Source organism: Semicossyphus pulcher, unplaced genomic scaffold (assembly GCF_022749685.1).
Source record: "Semicossyphus pulcher isolate SPU_LCO1_2020_fin unplaced genomic scaffold, fSemPul1.0.p SCAF_18, whole genome shotgun sequence".
Classification (NCBI taxonomy): Eukaryota; Metazoa; Chordata; class Actinopteri; order Labriformes; family Labridae; genus Semicossyphus; species Semicossyphus pulcher.
In genome coordinates this window covers 16,087,615-16,103,871 of record NW_027211691.1, presented here as the reverse complement: position 1 = coordinate 16,103,871, position 16,257 = coordinate 16,087,615, and the positions used below count along the sequence as shown (strand labels likewise).

The 16,257-nt window shown below is 40.0% G+C and overlaps 2 protein-coding genes across 2 annotated transcripts; both read right to left on the bottom strand.

Annotated features, from left to right (window-relative positions):
• Window positions 1-217: 217 nt before the first annotated feature.
• Window positions 218-6,209, bottom strand: LOC138595758 (solute carrier family 22 member 13-like). The gene is made up of 9 exons (XM_069667168.1): window positions 5,835-6,209; window positions 5,612-5,715; window positions 5,249-5,403; window positions 3,044-3,215; window positions 2,812-2,932; window positions 2,639-2,733; window positions 2,251-2,465; window positions 2,028-2,136; window positions 218-416 (listed from the first exon to the last, which is right to left on the bottom strand). The coding sequence occupies exons 1-9, from the start codon at window positions 6,207-6,209 to the stop codon at window positions 218-220; spliced, it is 1,545 nt and encodes a 514-aa protein (XP_069523269.1).
• A 2,853-nt stretch (window positions 6,210-9,062) lies between these two features.
• Window positions 9,063-13,082, bottom strand: LOC138596104 (solute carrier family 22 member 13-like). The gene is made up of 9 exons (XM_069667706.1): window positions 12,708-13,082; window positions 11,296-11,399; window positions 10,961-11,115; window positions 10,391-10,562; window positions 10,186-10,306; window positions 10,006-10,100; window positions 9,678-9,892; window positions 9,474-9,582; window positions 9,063-9,261 (listed from the first exon to the last, which is right to left on the bottom strand). Exons 1-9 carry the CDS (start codon window positions 13,080-13,082, stop codon window positions 9,063-9,065), a joined length of 1,545 nt encoding a protein of 514 aa, XP_069523807.1.
• Between the last annotated feature and the right edge of the window lie 3,175 nt (window positions 13,083-16,257).

Below are 16,257 nucleotides of genomic sequence, written 5' to 3'. Positions count from 1 at the left end.
CCTAAACTTTAGCTGATAGCTTTCATAATTGATAATAATTAACTTTTTATTAGGGTTTCATTTCAATTACATTACAGTTCAATTTGTTCAGCATCGTCTCTGTTCCTCTTGGCTCCATTCGCAGCTTCGCTAAAATCGATTAAACAGAAGATTATTAATGACAATAATTTGCACTGTAAATATGAATATACAGCATATTCAAATCCAGCATTTACACTCACTTAAGCTCGGGATAGTCCTGAAGTTCAACATTCAGGGTTTCAGGGAGGAAAAAACAGACCCCCGCAGCAGCAATGGGGATAATGCCGTATATTATCATGGGGACGGTGTAGTGGTAGACGTCCAGCAGCCGGACCAGTGGAGAGAGGATGCCCCCCACACGAGCACACATGGAGTTTAGACCCATACCATTCTGCCTGCAAGAGCACAACTGACTCATCAGGATGCAACACTAATGCAGATGATTCATTAATTTAGTTAATGACCAATCACATTAAATGCCAAGTGGCACTTCTATGGCTCTCACTCACTGAGCGTGTTAGTCAGATATGAAAAAGTTCCTACTGGTATCCTTATCAATAATTTTTCTGAATATTGCTATGAAGATGTGTTCAGGGGACTTTTATCAAACATGTAAAGTTTGGGGCAGCTTCCTGTGGAATGGCGAGACATCAGATCTTAGCCTGCCACCACGCCGTTCAATGTACAATTGTTATAGTATGAGACCTATAAACGGACCAAAAATAAGTTGTTCCCTCTCTTACGCCCTAGCGTAACGATCATTGCAATAAACGCAGTCCTCACATTGTGTCACAAAGCATCACACTGTAGGTAGATAAGGCAATTTAGATGGAAGAAGTGCATCAACTTCTGAATCATTTTATGGTTTAGGTTAAACATTGTAGATGAGTTACAACTTCCTGTGTCTTGAACTTTGGTTGATACCACAGCCATGGCTTTCAACTACATTCATTTTTCCAACTTTCACATACACAATTTTGGGACCAAATTTAAGGTTGATTGAACGAACAGCCAAGGAGGAGTTTGTTCAAGTCTGACCCCTGTAAACACACCAAAATATCACATTAGAATCAAAATAGCAGGCTTACTTTTGGGTTCAGTGCATCTATACGGGAGCCCTAATTGTAGGTCTTGACAGGTTAGATGGGCCTACCAAATTTCGCACATAGACCCCTGTGCAAGACCCATATCAAATATAAATTTCCCCACTACTTATGCAAAGTTATGTGACTCTTAAAGTAATAATCTCAAAGATTCTCATTCAAATAAATGTCTGTTAAGTCACTACCTATTGCTGAATGAGGTAACATAAGGGTGAAAGCCTGTGAAAGCCTTTGCATTTGCAGTATTACAGACTTGAAAAATCACAAGCGGTGCCCGGTTAGTGACGCGTTTTCCATCACCCAGCAGTGGTTGGTCTGCCAGAGAGGGTAGGCGGAGCTAAGCGGCTGCTTTTCCGCTCTCTGCAAGTGTTGCGAGTAAACAGTAATCTACTATGGCTGAACAAACAAAGAAAAGATCGATGACTACAGATACAACTTCAAAAATAAGTGAAAATCCAAAGAAAAAGAAACAAATTCGACGCTCAGATGAAGGCAAACAGTCTAAAAAGGAAAGTAGACATCTGGTTAAATTGGGTACCCTTAATTACTGTTTATTGCCAAAGGTGCCGCCAAAGAGAACGCAACTGAAATCTTCAAGATTAGGCCTTTAAGCATGTTTTGGACCGAAATAATGTTTTTTCACATGAAGAAAGAAATACCAAGCCTAGCAATTCAAAAGGGTCCTCTCACTGGTCGTTGACAAGTTGGTTTGGGCAGCTGTGGCTCAGCAGACACCTAAGCATCAGCTGTTAGATCCCAGGCACCTTAAACGCACAGACTCCTCCAGTCTGTGCGTGTAAGGGTCCTTGGGCAAGATACTGATTTTTTTTTTTTTCGGTAAACATACATAATGATGATGATTTTTTATGTAATCATACGCAGCAGCAGAAAGCGTGACATTACCTTAAAATGGTTGGGTATAATTCTGCAGTGTAAATGTAGGTTGTGCTGAATGCGGCAGTAGCAGCAGTTTTCCCCACCACAGCTGTGACTGTTGCCACCACAGGAAGATCTGATGGGTAAATAATGTATAATATAAAACAAACGTATGTGTCGGATTGAAAAATCAACATTTCGAAGCAAATGCTTTCAGTCGATAAAAATGTCTCTGAGGTTTAAAACGTACCTTTTGGGACAGCAAGGACCAAAAGGCAAGCAGCACCCCCAAAACCCAAGAAGCCTGCTTGACATATTCTCCTTCCACAGTGCTGAATTAGCACCAAAGAGCCCAGGTTGGCAGGGATTTCAACAAGACCGAAGATGAACTGTGTGAGGAAGATATCCACACCAAAACCACTAACATTGAGGCTCAATCCATAGTACAGGAGACTTATTGCAAACCTAGAATCAGAGTTAGAGGAACATGATTAGTTTTGATATCTATTTTTGAATAATTATGACAAATATGTACTATAACATATCACGGCTAAACATTTTAATGTATCACGTCTATAGTGATTTGCTGACTGAGAGAGACGGTGGCATGAACAATTATATCAGTTTAAAAGACTTGCCAATTAAAGCCCATTATGATGGTGCGTTTTCTTAAGTATGGTATCCGGAAGATGTCCAACATGTTCCGTCTTTTGGTTGTTTTTTCCATCGTTAACTGAAAAAGAAAAAGCCGAACTAAATAAAAGTTTAACTTTATTTTGGTTAAAACAAAAGTGTGTTTGAAGTAGCTCACCTCGTCTAACAGATCTTCTGGTACCTTTGTCCCGTTCACCCTGGCTGCCCTCTCAAGCTGTTTTCGTGCCTCCTCCTTCCTGCCCTGGGTCATGAGCCATCGAGCTGACTCCGGAAGAAACCTGTTGTGAGACAAATTCAAAAATCCCAAGGCATGATTTAAAAGTGAGGGACAATATTTTTATGGTAATGTTGATGGAGGTCTCACAACTAGGGCCTGAGAGGCTGCTGACCAGTATAAGATTGCCAGGAAAAGAAGAAGAGGGCTGAAGAGCACAATCTGCAGGATCCTCCAGTTGCGGATTAAATATGCGATGCCGGACATCATCATCAGTCCGAAAGAAAAGAACATGATGACGATCTCTGTGCAAAGAGCAGCCTTAGAGTGAGCAGTCCATTCCATTGCTGTAAATCAAAGGATTGCACAGGTTAGGTTATTGGCTATTGGCTATTGCTAACAACAGTGTTAAGTTTGCAGTCTAGCACTTACATGACTATTACAATATCTTCAAAACGCATTACTCACAGCCAAGTGAATGGGATCAAACCTAAGATTTTGTTTGTATGCTTTGGCTGATCTAAAAGCAATCAGTACACTTTATGTTACTTTTGAACTTCAGATTAGTTCTGTGTTTTCTGATATTCCAATCAGCCACAACTTTCACATATATTTTTAGGAGGAATATATATATACTGTAGTTTTAGCTGTAAAGCTGCATAAACTAACTGATGGTCTGAAAATGAGCAGCTGCATCTTTGCAAGTTACCAGATTTTTTGTACTCTATTGAAAGAGTGCATAGGACTCTGTACAAGCAGTGCTGCCAACTTTTTTTCCAATGAATGTAGCTAGCACTAGCTCCAAAAGTCACTAGAAGTCGCCAGTTGACATCATGCACTAATTTGCACATCGGTGACGTCATTGCGTGCTCATTTGCAAAACTTTAGTGGTTGTGAGTACAGTAGCCGGAACAAGAGGGGAGAGGAGCAGTTGGCAGAGGAGCTGTGAACTATGATTACTCTGAGCAGCATACAAGAAATTCAGCGACAAAATGTCGCTGAATTTGTTGCTAGTCGCGTTTTAGAAAATTAGTCGCCATGAGGGTCTAAAAAGTCGCTATATCTAGCAACACTGTGTACAAGTGTGTGTGCACATGCACAACATACGAATAAATGATCTAAGTGCTTTGAACTGGATAAAAGTCAGTTTCACTTTTGATCTTTGTGTTGTATGTACATATTTTTTTTGCTGCATAAACAAACTGATGGTCTCAAAATAAATGTAGGGTTTGTTTGGGTTGACCTGCAGCTGACTCTTTGCCAGTTGCCTGATGTTTTTTGTTCTCTTGAAGGAGTGCACGTGTGGGTGTGAATGAACTATGTGAGCGTGATAAATTTCAAGTTAACCTTTTATCTATGTAGATCAAACACATAAAGCAATCACATGCACTGCAATTCCATATCACATAAACACACACGCACACGCACTTACATCCTCACTGCTCTATTTTCTGTACTGCAACTCGTATATAGAAATCTGCTGCATCTAGCAGGTGTAATATAATATATCAAGTTTGAAGACATGTACATGCATGTGTGTTTTTGTGACTGGTTGGGTGGGTGTAACTTTGTGTGTGTGTGTGTAAGAGAGAGAGAGAAAGGGACAGAGACAAGGAGATTTAAATTCTGACCTGCAGAAGTCTATAATAAAATGCCTATTATTCAAGCTGATAAAAATACACACAGGCACGTGCACACACATACCTATTAGTGTCACCTTACACACAAGTAACGCTCTCTGACATCCATATCAACACAAAGAGACCATGTGAGTTGCTTAAATGTGGTATACGTCTTCAGTAGCTTGAACAACACACATAGTGGTAACTAGGAAAATAGAAAAAAATGGCGGAAACTGGTGGGAAATAGTAAAAATGAAAAATGTGAAGCCTTGGCTCTAGATTGGAAGTCCAAAAATTGATGTTATAATGGAAGTAAATGGGGGACGTTTTTGTCCTTTGGGTGTTGAGTGTCACTTTTTAGATAACACTGAGTACTATAGGCATATTTAAACAAATTAAGTTAAATTTCCCAAATGTTTATAAAAATGCACACCTCTGCCAAATTTCATGCCATAGGGATAAACGTTTAAAAAATCGCATTAAAAATAATAGTGACTGTCGACAGTGAGACATAAGGGTTCAGAGTTACATCATATACCGATGGGCTACAAGTTTACACAATGCATTAAAGTTTCATTGCCTAATAATTTTATTTGGCAAGTCATTTATATGAGCTGTTAGATAACTGATAATTGTGCAGCTCTGATGATGCCTGTTATAGCATATAGCATATACATTTTAAATCCTATATTATCTTAATGACTACTGCAGTAACATAAACGACAATAATAATCAATTGATGGAAAAAGCAGACCTACCCATCACAGATGTGTTCATTACAATTACAGCTCCCGAAAAACCAGTGAATAATTTTAAGACCATGTAAACGTACATGTTGGGTGAGAAAGCAGTACCCAGCCCGAAACAGAATAGGAGACTGAGTGAAAGCAGGATCACAAAGCGTCGACCAAACCTACAGAGAGACAAGAGCAAATACACGTTTACATGCCTCTGTATGTTTCCAACACCTTAGAGTATTTTTACATTAATATTCCTTTCACATTTCAATGAAAATATCGTTAGAAGATATTAATAATAATGATGAGATTAATGTCTCTTTTCTTTAAAAGCTAAATCACATTTGACAGGAAAGTGGTTGTATTGATGATGGGTATATATACCTGTCAGAAACCGCCCCAAATACCAGCGCTCCAACCAGAACACCAGCCATGGAGATGGACTGTGACACCTCAATCAAACCACTGCTTTCACACACCACATCAAACTGAAGACATAGAACGGAGAAAAGGGGAATGGAGAAATTAATGGGAGAACTAAAAGCAGAAACATAGTGAGCCAACTGGTTAGAAATAATGTGCACAACAATGTGCAAAGCTTGTTTACCTCTGTCACAATGGTGGAAGTACCACTGGGTTTCTCATAGTCCCATCCGTCTACGCATCCAATTGTTGTGTTAATCCCATAAGCTTCAATGGTTTCCAAATCCAAATCCACAGGTGTGAACATCTTACAGCTCTCAAACTTTCCATCCTTGTTCACGGGGAGGGTGAGATTTTTCTGTCTCTCTTCTGTCAGGTTGGGCCCTCGCTCCAAGATCCAGTCAGAGTTACAGTGATGCGGAAAGCTCATTCCCATATACACCTGACCGATCGTGTTAAAAGAGCTAAAAATGCCGGGGATGCATAACACAGCCAGCAACCATTTCTGAAACAAACCGAACTCTCCAATTTCCTTCAGTATCTGCCCGAAGTTTCTCATATTCATAACTGGCTAATTGTAGTGCTTCCTTTCCAAGTGCAGTGTGGATGATGAGTGTGCCATGCTTCAAGCACTAACAGTGTATATACTGCATCTCCAGTTAGAATTCAATCATCTTAGTAATTAATATTTAACCAAGCACATCTCCGCCAACTGCAAGTTGGTTCAAAATAATAAAATGTACACTAACACAGATAATGACTAAGAAAACACACACGGACTGAAACCACTGATACAGTGTGTGGTAGAGCATCTAAAACTTTAATGTCAGGCTCAGCCAGAAGTTGAATCGTTGAAAAGTTGACTGAGAAAAAGCACCTTTAACAATAACAATGTAAAGAACTTGTCTAAGTATAATAGCCTGACACTGCATGCACAACTCTGCTATTTCAGCACGTTCCAAAGGTCCTCAAAAACCAAAGCTTTGTTATGCCCCTTTGGTATCTTATACGACGCGCAGGGTTATCCATTTAGCACCTGTTTTCTTCTGCCACCAATTTGCTGCAGAACTGACAAACCCAATGTTATGAATCAAGTCTCTTTACTTACATTTTACATGCAGCATGGAGAGAAGTACAGAAGTTCTCTGCAACTCAATGTTGATTGATTGGTTTGGGTCGATCTCAGTGGTGATTATTGCCAAGAATGGGTTTATATTGGAGTTGGTTTAAAAGCCTGGTGTGTCTCATGCAAATTCGAAAGGGTACCGCCAGTGGTGTACTCGGGGGAGAGGGAGGGGGAGCAATCACCCCCCCTGGTGCCCCCATGCCTGAACAAAACACAGCAAAGTGCCCTCTGGGTGCCCATCCAGTGAATAAATGATACATGTCATGAGACAACTTGCCCTCATGGTATGCCTCTATAGTTAAAAATGCACACGTTGTTGTTTTGCATCACAACTTTCTGCATGCTGGTGGCCCATGTCATACAGTGGGTGCCCCTTTATTTTGCCCCTGCCCCTCAAATGGCCTGAGTACGCCACTGGGTACTGCGTTCATCTGTATGAAGTATTTGACAATACGAACGGCGTAGCTATTTTGGCAGGTTGTTTGTGCATTCAATCCCCATCCAAGGAACAGAGCTCTTTGACAGAAAACAGCCAAAAACATCGGGGGAACTTATAGTTTTCTCAATCCAGTGATTCCTCTCTATAGGCCAACAGCAGACGGTTATTACAACGAAAATGCAGGGATTTGTTTGCATAGCTTGGTTTTCACGACTGGCGAAAACGGACCATAAGTGGGGGGTAAAATATTGATGTGATCATGAGCTTCAAAGCCCCTGATATGGAGACATTTTTGGGGAATGGGTTGGGTGGGGACATGTTCAGAGGTGTAAAGAGTACTGAAATATTCTACTCAAGATGAAGTACTGTAACTTGACTGAAACTCTACTCAAGTAAAAGTACTTGTGTAAAAAATGACTAATGTTGCCAAGGTTACCTTACACATGCATCCTATGCAAATTAAATAAAATTAAACGTTGTTATTTTCAAACCTGAGCCCTATGCTTACATGTTTTGTTGTGAAAATGATGAGCGATGGACCTTTTGTCAAAGAGTAAGCTCAAGTTAGTTAGTTTGTTTGTGTAAATGTGTGGTGTTTAAAAGGGTTAGTCTGAACTAACGATTCTGGTTAAACAAAAAACTGCCTTCAGTCTGAATCAAAGGTTGGTTTCCTCCGAACTCTCTTCTGTCCCATTCATGGTTCACTCTCGTTATTCGTTGGGGTAGTAGTTGCAGCCCAGCTCTCCTTCTTCGCTTCAGACTCAGTGAAAATCAACCGGCACTGCTGTTTAAACGCGATGCATGACACTTTGATCTGATCGGCCTGTTGTGATGCATTTGATTGGTGTCTGGTCCGAGTCAGTTTTTCTTTCTTGCTTGCAATGTAGATAAATATTTTACTCCGTAACAGATGGATGTACAAATGTAGCAAATTACTTTATTTAAACCTTACTTAAGTAAAAGTAAAATCACTGACTTTGGAAAAATACTCTAAAAAGTACAACGAAAAAGCTACTCAATTACAGAAACGTGAGTACTTGTAATTTGTTGCTTCCACCTCTGGGCATGTTACATAACCCATAATCATTATTGACACCAAAGTTTTCCTTTGGCTGATTTAAACCCAATTTTTTTTTTTCTTATAAGGCCCCACGTTCAATCGTAGCGATGATCCGAACTTTTAGTGGATCCAACAGCCACAAGGAGGCGACAAGGATTGGAACAAAATGCTGCAACGGAGGCAATCTGGTGTCATTTTCGTGATTTATTTTGCATAAGAAAAGCTAACAGGCTGGCACTGGTAGGTAGGGTAAGCTCATCTCAGATATGTAAGAATTAACTTGAAGTCAGGCATGCCCTTTTGGACTTGGTTCTGTACCATTGTCTTATCAAGGACCTAGTAAACTTTGTTTCCCTTTGGTGTTCCATTTGCAAGTCATGTGTTTGATACTAACTGACCTTTGATGAGATGAATGTCTTTATAATGTACACTGGGAGCTGAAGACAGTAAACACAATCATTTGTGTGAATAATCGCACTAAAAGCTAACCTTTACAAGTTATGACTTAAAAGTATTAAAAACATAATATTTACCGTTGATGATTACTAATCAGAACTTTTATTAACATTAAAAAAATGCAGCTAACAGGTTCCTACCTCATAAAAACAATGAATTTCTGGTTACGATTTCATGACAAACTCTTCTGTAATTTGTTAAGCACTGTCTCTGTTCCCTGTAGATCTTATCCATGGTTCTCTAAAATTCAAAAAAATGATTTTTATACAGTACAATTACCTCTTAGTACAGTGATTGTATTTTAAAGACACTGTAAGTTCAGCATTAATACTCACTTGAGCTCAGCGTGGTCTTCAAGTTCAACATTGAGGGTTTCAGGGAGGAGAAAACAGAAACCTCCGGCGGCAATGGGGATGATGCCATATATCAGCATGGGGATGGTGTAATGGTAGACGTCCAGCAGCATGATCAGTGGAGAGAGGATGCCGGACACACGAGCACACATGGAGTTTAGACCTACACCATTCTGCCTGCAAGAAGGTACAACGGACTCATCAGGATTACTCTGTAGTTACATATTATTCATACTGTAAGATCCATTTTAATGCTACATAAATATGGTACAATTGAACAGTGCAGTTTATCCCCACAATAAGTACCCTTAAAATGAAAGAAAAAAACAGTGTAACACAGAATTTTGTACATCAACATCCAGCGCTACAGCAGCAACGATTGGCAATACCTTAAAGCAGTTGGGTACAATTCTGCAGTGTAAACGTAGGCCGTGCAGAAAGAAGCAGAAGCAGAAAATTTACCCAGTACAGCTATGACTGCTACCACCACAGGAAGATCTGAGGAGTGACACATTTATTCATAAAAATATAGACTTGAACTTTTAAAACATAAGTTCATAGTTCATAAAAACATGTCCAAGTTTTGAAGGTACCTTTTGGGATGGCAAAGACCACGAGGAACGCAGCACCCCCAAAGATCTGGAAGCCTGCTTGGCATATTCTCCTTCCAAAGTGCTGAATTAGCACCAAAGCGCCCAGGTTGGCGGGAATTTCAACAAGACCAAAGATGAACTGTGTGAGGTAGATATTCAGGCCAAAACCACCAACATTCAGGCTCAGTCCATAGTAAAGAAGACTTACTGCAAACCTAGCGTCAGAGATGGAGAGATATGTTCAGTTGTGGTACTACTTTAATCTCATCTATTGTGATTCACTAGCTGAGAGAGACGGTGGCATGAACAATCTGTTAAAAAGACATACCAGTTAAATCCCATTATGATGGTACGCTTTCTTAAGTATGGTATTTGAAAGATGTCCAACATGTTTCCTTTTTTGATTGTATGCTCCATAGTTAGCTGAAAAAGAAGACGAAAAAGCCCATTTCAAAAAAAAGTTTTTACTTAGCTTTGGTTGGAACTAAAGAGTGTAAATGCAGCTCACTTTGTCATGCAGATCTTCTGGTACCTTCCTCTTGTTCACCCTGGCTGCCCTCTCGAGCACCTTTCTGGCCTCTTCCTTTCTACCCTGGGTCATAAGCCAACGAGCTGACTCCGGAAGAAACCTGTTTCAGATTAGAAGATACAGTCTCTTAGTTAAGTTTATTATTTAATTGGAAATGTTGCCATGGACTGAAAGGGATGCTGACCAGAAATAGAATGCCAGGACAAGCAGAAGAGGGCTGAAGAGCACCAGCTGCAAGTTCCTCCAGTCGCGGATCACATATGTGATGCCGGACATCAACATCAGTCCAACAGAAAAGAAAATGACCATGAGCTCTGTGCAAAGGGCAGCCTTAGAGGGATCACTCCATTCCATTGCTGTAAGAAAGATGAGGATTCCCCACATGGGTTGTATAATTTCATTGGCAACAACAATGTTTGAATGTACAACTCTTCTAGAGGTTGGTGGCTAACTGTCACATTCGTGACAACTTAGGTTGACGGTACTAATGGAAGGGATGGTGAAAGACAAAGCCCATTCCAGCCTCTCAGTGTTCTTTGATATGCTGATGATCTACAGGCTTATGATTCAAATTAAAAAGGGTTTTTTAAGAAGTATCGCTCACTAAACTGATAAGGTTAGATCCATTTGAGCTTTAAGTTCAACTTTAAATTAAATTCATCACAGAGGTCATATAAGCTCTGATAGTAAAACATAATAGAAACAATCAATTCCAATAATAGTGTTAGCAAAACAATGGGACAAGCAGACCTACCCAACACACATGCACCTGTCGTAAAAGCAATACTTGCAGTCCCACAGAAAAATTTGAGAACCATATAAAGATAGATGTTGGACGAGAGAGCAACACCAACAGCATTAATAAGTAGGAGAAGGATTGACAGCAGGATTCCAAAGCGTCGACCAAACCTTAAAAAGAAAGACGACAGATATGTTTCCAATTCTTTCAAAGGTCAAAAGTTATATGTTAATCTTCGTTGACAATTATCGCTAACACACATAATAATAAAAGACAATTATAGATCTTTATAATGAAAACTACATCACAAAAACTTGTATAAAGGAAGTGGATGTGTTTTGGGCTCAAACCTATCATAAATGGCCCCAAATACCAGCGCTCCAACCAGACAACCCGCCATGAAGAGGGACTGTGACGCTTCAATCAAACCACTCCTGCCACACACCAAATCGAACTGAAATCCCAGCAGAGAGAAAAGGAGGTAAAGACAAATAAGTTATAGCTGGTTACAGCTGGGGGAAGATAACTGAAAAATTGTAGATTCATCAGAATAAACATTTCATCTGGAAACCAAGTCCAGCTGCCTTTTGGATTAAGTATTACCATGGCCTGGATGATTGAGAACCTCACAGACATTTAATCTGGAAGTTATGTGCCTCTAACTGACCCAGCACAAGGCTTGAGTTGGGATAAGATGTAAATATTATATCACACATCACTCAAAACCTTTGCCAACAATTGCCCTCCACGATCATGGGGGAAATGTTCATATCCCTCCACTTACTCCCAGTTGCTGCTCGCATCAAATTCAACAGCCTGTTGCTTTCTTTCAAAACAGCAACGGAAATGGCTCCTGCCTACCTGAACTCCGTCATCGAGGTCTACACTTCCTCCCGCCCACTACGCTCTGCCACTGGTGGTGGAATAAGTTACCTTTTGCCCATTATAGAACCGCAGCCCTGTGGGGTCACCACCGGAAAGGATAGGCATGGGAGTCAGGTGCAATGCAAGCCTGGTGGCAAAGGCGGGGTCCTAGGCATGCAGATCCCCGGCAGCATAGACTGTCCCTAGGGACGTGGAACATCACCTCTCTGTCGGGGAAGTTACCAGAGCTGGTGCGGGAGGTGGAGGGTTCTCAACTAGATACAGTTGGGCAACACTGCTGTGTTGTTGGGAGTTTTCACATTGGGATCCCTCTAGGACAAGCTGGAAAATGTTGCTTGGGAAAGGTACGTCTGTGCTAACTTAGCTTGCTGCCACCACAACCCTACCCCAGATAAGCGGAGGAAAATGGGTGGATGGATAATCAAAATCAAATGTCAAATCAAAAATGTCTCTTGTTGAGATAAAGGTCTGAACTTTACCTCATTACACCACCATGACATTTATGGTCTTGGAGATTTATTTTGTGAGATTTCGCAGTAGCTGTTTATGGTTATAAATTTCAATGCAAATTAAATGTGGCTTGGTCATTAATGAAGGAAATTTTGAAGATGTATACGTTGGTATCAATTAAGCAAAACATGAGGGAGGTGACTGGACTGGCCTTGTGGTTATAGTTATGTTTATTGTCATGGAAAGGCAGATTTCCTGGTAGAAAGAAGCAGCAGCAGAGCTAGCTGGCCCCTATTACATCAACTGAAATCAAATGTATTAGCTCAAAAGGATTTAAAGTCCTTGCCAGGCAAAGGACCTCAGTTTACCAGCGCTCAAGCTGCAGGTTAATTAATAGTTAAAATAATTAGACATTCATTTTGTTTACCTCTGTCATAATGCTGGAAGAACCTAAGGGTGCCTCATAATCCCATCCAGCTACGCATCCTGTTGTAGTGTTTATCCCATACGCTTCAATTGTTTCCAAATCCAAATCCACAGGTGTAAACATTCTACAGCTCTCATACTTTCCATCTTTGTTCACCAGGAGGGTGAGATTTCTTTGTCTCTCTTCTGTCAGGTTGGGCGCTCGGTCCAAGATCCAGTCAGTGTTGCAGTGATGTTCGAAGCTGAGGCCTATAAATACCTGACTAACTATGTCAAAGGCAGGAAACATGCAAATGATGCATAATGCAGCCGATAACCTTTTTTGAAACAAACCAAACTCTCCAATTTCCCCGAGGATCTGTCCGAAGTTGCTCATATTGATAAGTGGCTGAATTTCTAGTGCTTCTGTATCAGAGTGCAGTGTGGGCGATGGATGTCCCAGGTTGGAATTCATTTATTTTGTCAAGTAATATTTAACCAGACGTGTTCCATGAGTGTGAATGGGCTTTGCGATTAGCTCTCAGTTTTTAGTAAGAAACAACATACTGTACGTCAAGCTTCATCATCCCCCAAAATTGGGATGGTAATCCATACAGTTATTAGAAAACAAATGATTGTACTTCACTTTGAACTCGATGAACATATCAGGGTATCAGACTTGTTCCAAACCCTATAACAAAGTGCAAGAGATATCTTCTGTGGAGCCAAAAAGACAAGAGAAATCATCTGTCTGCGTATGGGTAAAGGTGATTTGCAGTGTACCTTAACAAGCAGATCTCAATTCACCTTGGATGACCTCTGGCAGTCTTGGCATGCCTCCTCCTTCCTGATCTGGGTAATAAGCTGTCTCAGGGAAAAACTTTTAGAGCAGATGTTCTATATCACAGAGTATGGTTAATATGTTATATGTAAAGAACGTAGGTATGGTAGGGAGTTTGCAGACTAGTAAAATATTTCCAGGGACAAATGAGGATAAGAGCACCAGCTGCAGGATCATCATCAGTCCAACAGATAAGATAATTTTGATGTCATTGTGTACATTGTGTAAAGCAGGGTCAGCCTGAGAGGGATCCATCCACTCCGTGCCAGTATGACTGTTTTGTCAGTTGACTGCAGTTAATTGTATTTAAATGTTAAGAGCAGCTTTGACTTTGACCCAAATCCTACTGACTGGGCTACCTGCAGACCAAAGATATATATTTTTTGTCATATCTCACAGTCAAATAAGTCTTGCGATGATGGTTGTTTCTTATAGTAGTTTAGTCTTTGTAGTTTTAATTTGTTGGTTGTATGATGGTGAAAGAGGATATTTAAAAAACAAAGCAGGACATCTGTTGGGGCTTGGAAAGCCCCCAATACATTTAGCCTGGGCTGCCCTATGAGTTTGGGTAGCATAGTGTCTACGTACATTTTAGATTTCTGTAATCAAATACACTACTCATTGGGAGGTCCAATTTATTTAGGGATTCAGAACAAACCCAGGACCTAAACGCACTGACAAAAGTGCTAACCTCTTTAGCTTAATTATATTAGGGGGTTTCATTTAGCTTTACTTCTCGGCTGTCCCAGGGCAGCTGTCAGGCCCCTATTCTGAACCTACCAACCCCTGTTGATATTTAAGTTTGTAATAAGTTGTGCGGATTAATGCACAGTCTAGATTTATATCTGAAATATAAATGTTTTATAACTAGATTTTGACGTCTTTGTCTAATAGTAATGGGAATTACAGCTCTTTGAAGGCGACCAACTCTAATAGCTCGGCTCCTTTCCAAATGCCATTCATCATCACCATTATATATTTAAATCCTTTTAATACATTGAGGGAGAACCCTTATTTACAATGGTACTGAACACATTTGACAATACAGAAGGGAACAACTAAAATCGTCAGAGAAGGCTAATGGATAGCAAAAAAGGAAAAATACAAAGCTAAAACAATTCAAAGAATAGACTATAGTGTCATCTGCGTAGTGACAGAAATTTTAATTGTAAATACATTAAAAATTAGGTGGTAGTATCATTTACATAAATGGTAAATAACACTGGTCCAAGAACAGAACCCTGATGAACTCCCTTTGTTATATGTACAAGATACATAATTTAGTAAATCACAAGAAAAACGGTTTCCCAGGACGAACATAGAGGCCTTTTTGGTCACCATTTGGCTACATTTGCAAAAAAACGGAAGTTTAAGAACACAACCATGGCTAACATTTTGGGGGTTATGGTGGGTGAGGGTCAATCTTATACAAATGCATTTCTCACAGATAAAGTTTATACTGAAAGCTAATAAGACACAGATTACTGTGAGTGAGGAGTTCAAACATCAGGCCACATCACAACAATTTAAGTACCTGAGTGTACAATTTAGTGTCATCATTCCTAGTGTAAAAGAGGATCATGGCTATCAGGATTAATCGGTATTTGCAATGAATTAGAAGTATTTAAAACTCCTGAGGAGACGGACTTCAAGTGATACTAATGCCTCTATATGACCTACAAAAGCAATGCAGCCCATCAGCGACAGGACTGCCTTTTCAGTGCCTCTTACTGCTGTCACCAAGGTGCCGTCAGGCTTCACAGCCCACAGACCGGAAGTACCTCTATTTACATTTCCTGCAACAAAGACTCACAGTGAGTGACAGGACAAGATCAGCAAAAAGAAAGGAGGCACTGGTGGTGACTGGCTGTAGAGGAATTGTTATGTTTTATTAACAGCGACACTGATCAGGTTCTTTATAAATGAAGGATTTATTTAACTACTACTACAAGACAGCCAAGGACTACTTAGTATACATGAATGAGTAGTGCAATGAGGAATAAAATAAAAGACAAAGGTAAAGGATTAATAAATACATCTATAAAGCAATTATTACGGCCTTAAATTCTTGATGGATGAAAGAAAAATAACCATACCGTACATGAGGATGAAAATTTAGCAGCTAGGAGGGGAAGTCAAAGTAAATGTCTTAAACTACTCAAATTATTGTGATGTCCTCGGAAGACGAGACTTCCTACCTGGCCTTTCACAGTTTCATATGTGAAATTATAGGCTACTTAACACCCAGGTTTTAATGAGGACCTGGTTTGACTATCAAACCACTCTTTCTAGACCTCAACACCACGATGAAGTGGAAAAATACAGTACCTCTTGGTGGACCATAAAAAGGGAACATGTAGAAGTTTAGCATGAATCAGTTGAGTATTTTTCTGATATAATTAAAGCTCCTGTGATGATTTTTTCGCTGGTTATGAAACAGACTGAAATTAATTCTCATAACTTTATATGACCAATAAAAGCAAACCAGACCATCAGCGACAAGATTGGTTATTTTCTATACAGTTATTTTTAATGCCTGAAACTGCTGGCGGGGGGTAGGTGTCAGACGAAGCAGTGCACTTTGTTTTCATTTTCCAGGGCAAAAATCAAAGTGTATGATACATATGACTGTTAAAGAAAGCAGGATGAGACTATTTGTTAAAAACCACCACTTAAGCATGTACAGGACAAAATCAGTTAAGAGATAAGAGGTATGGCTTTGTCCACAGGG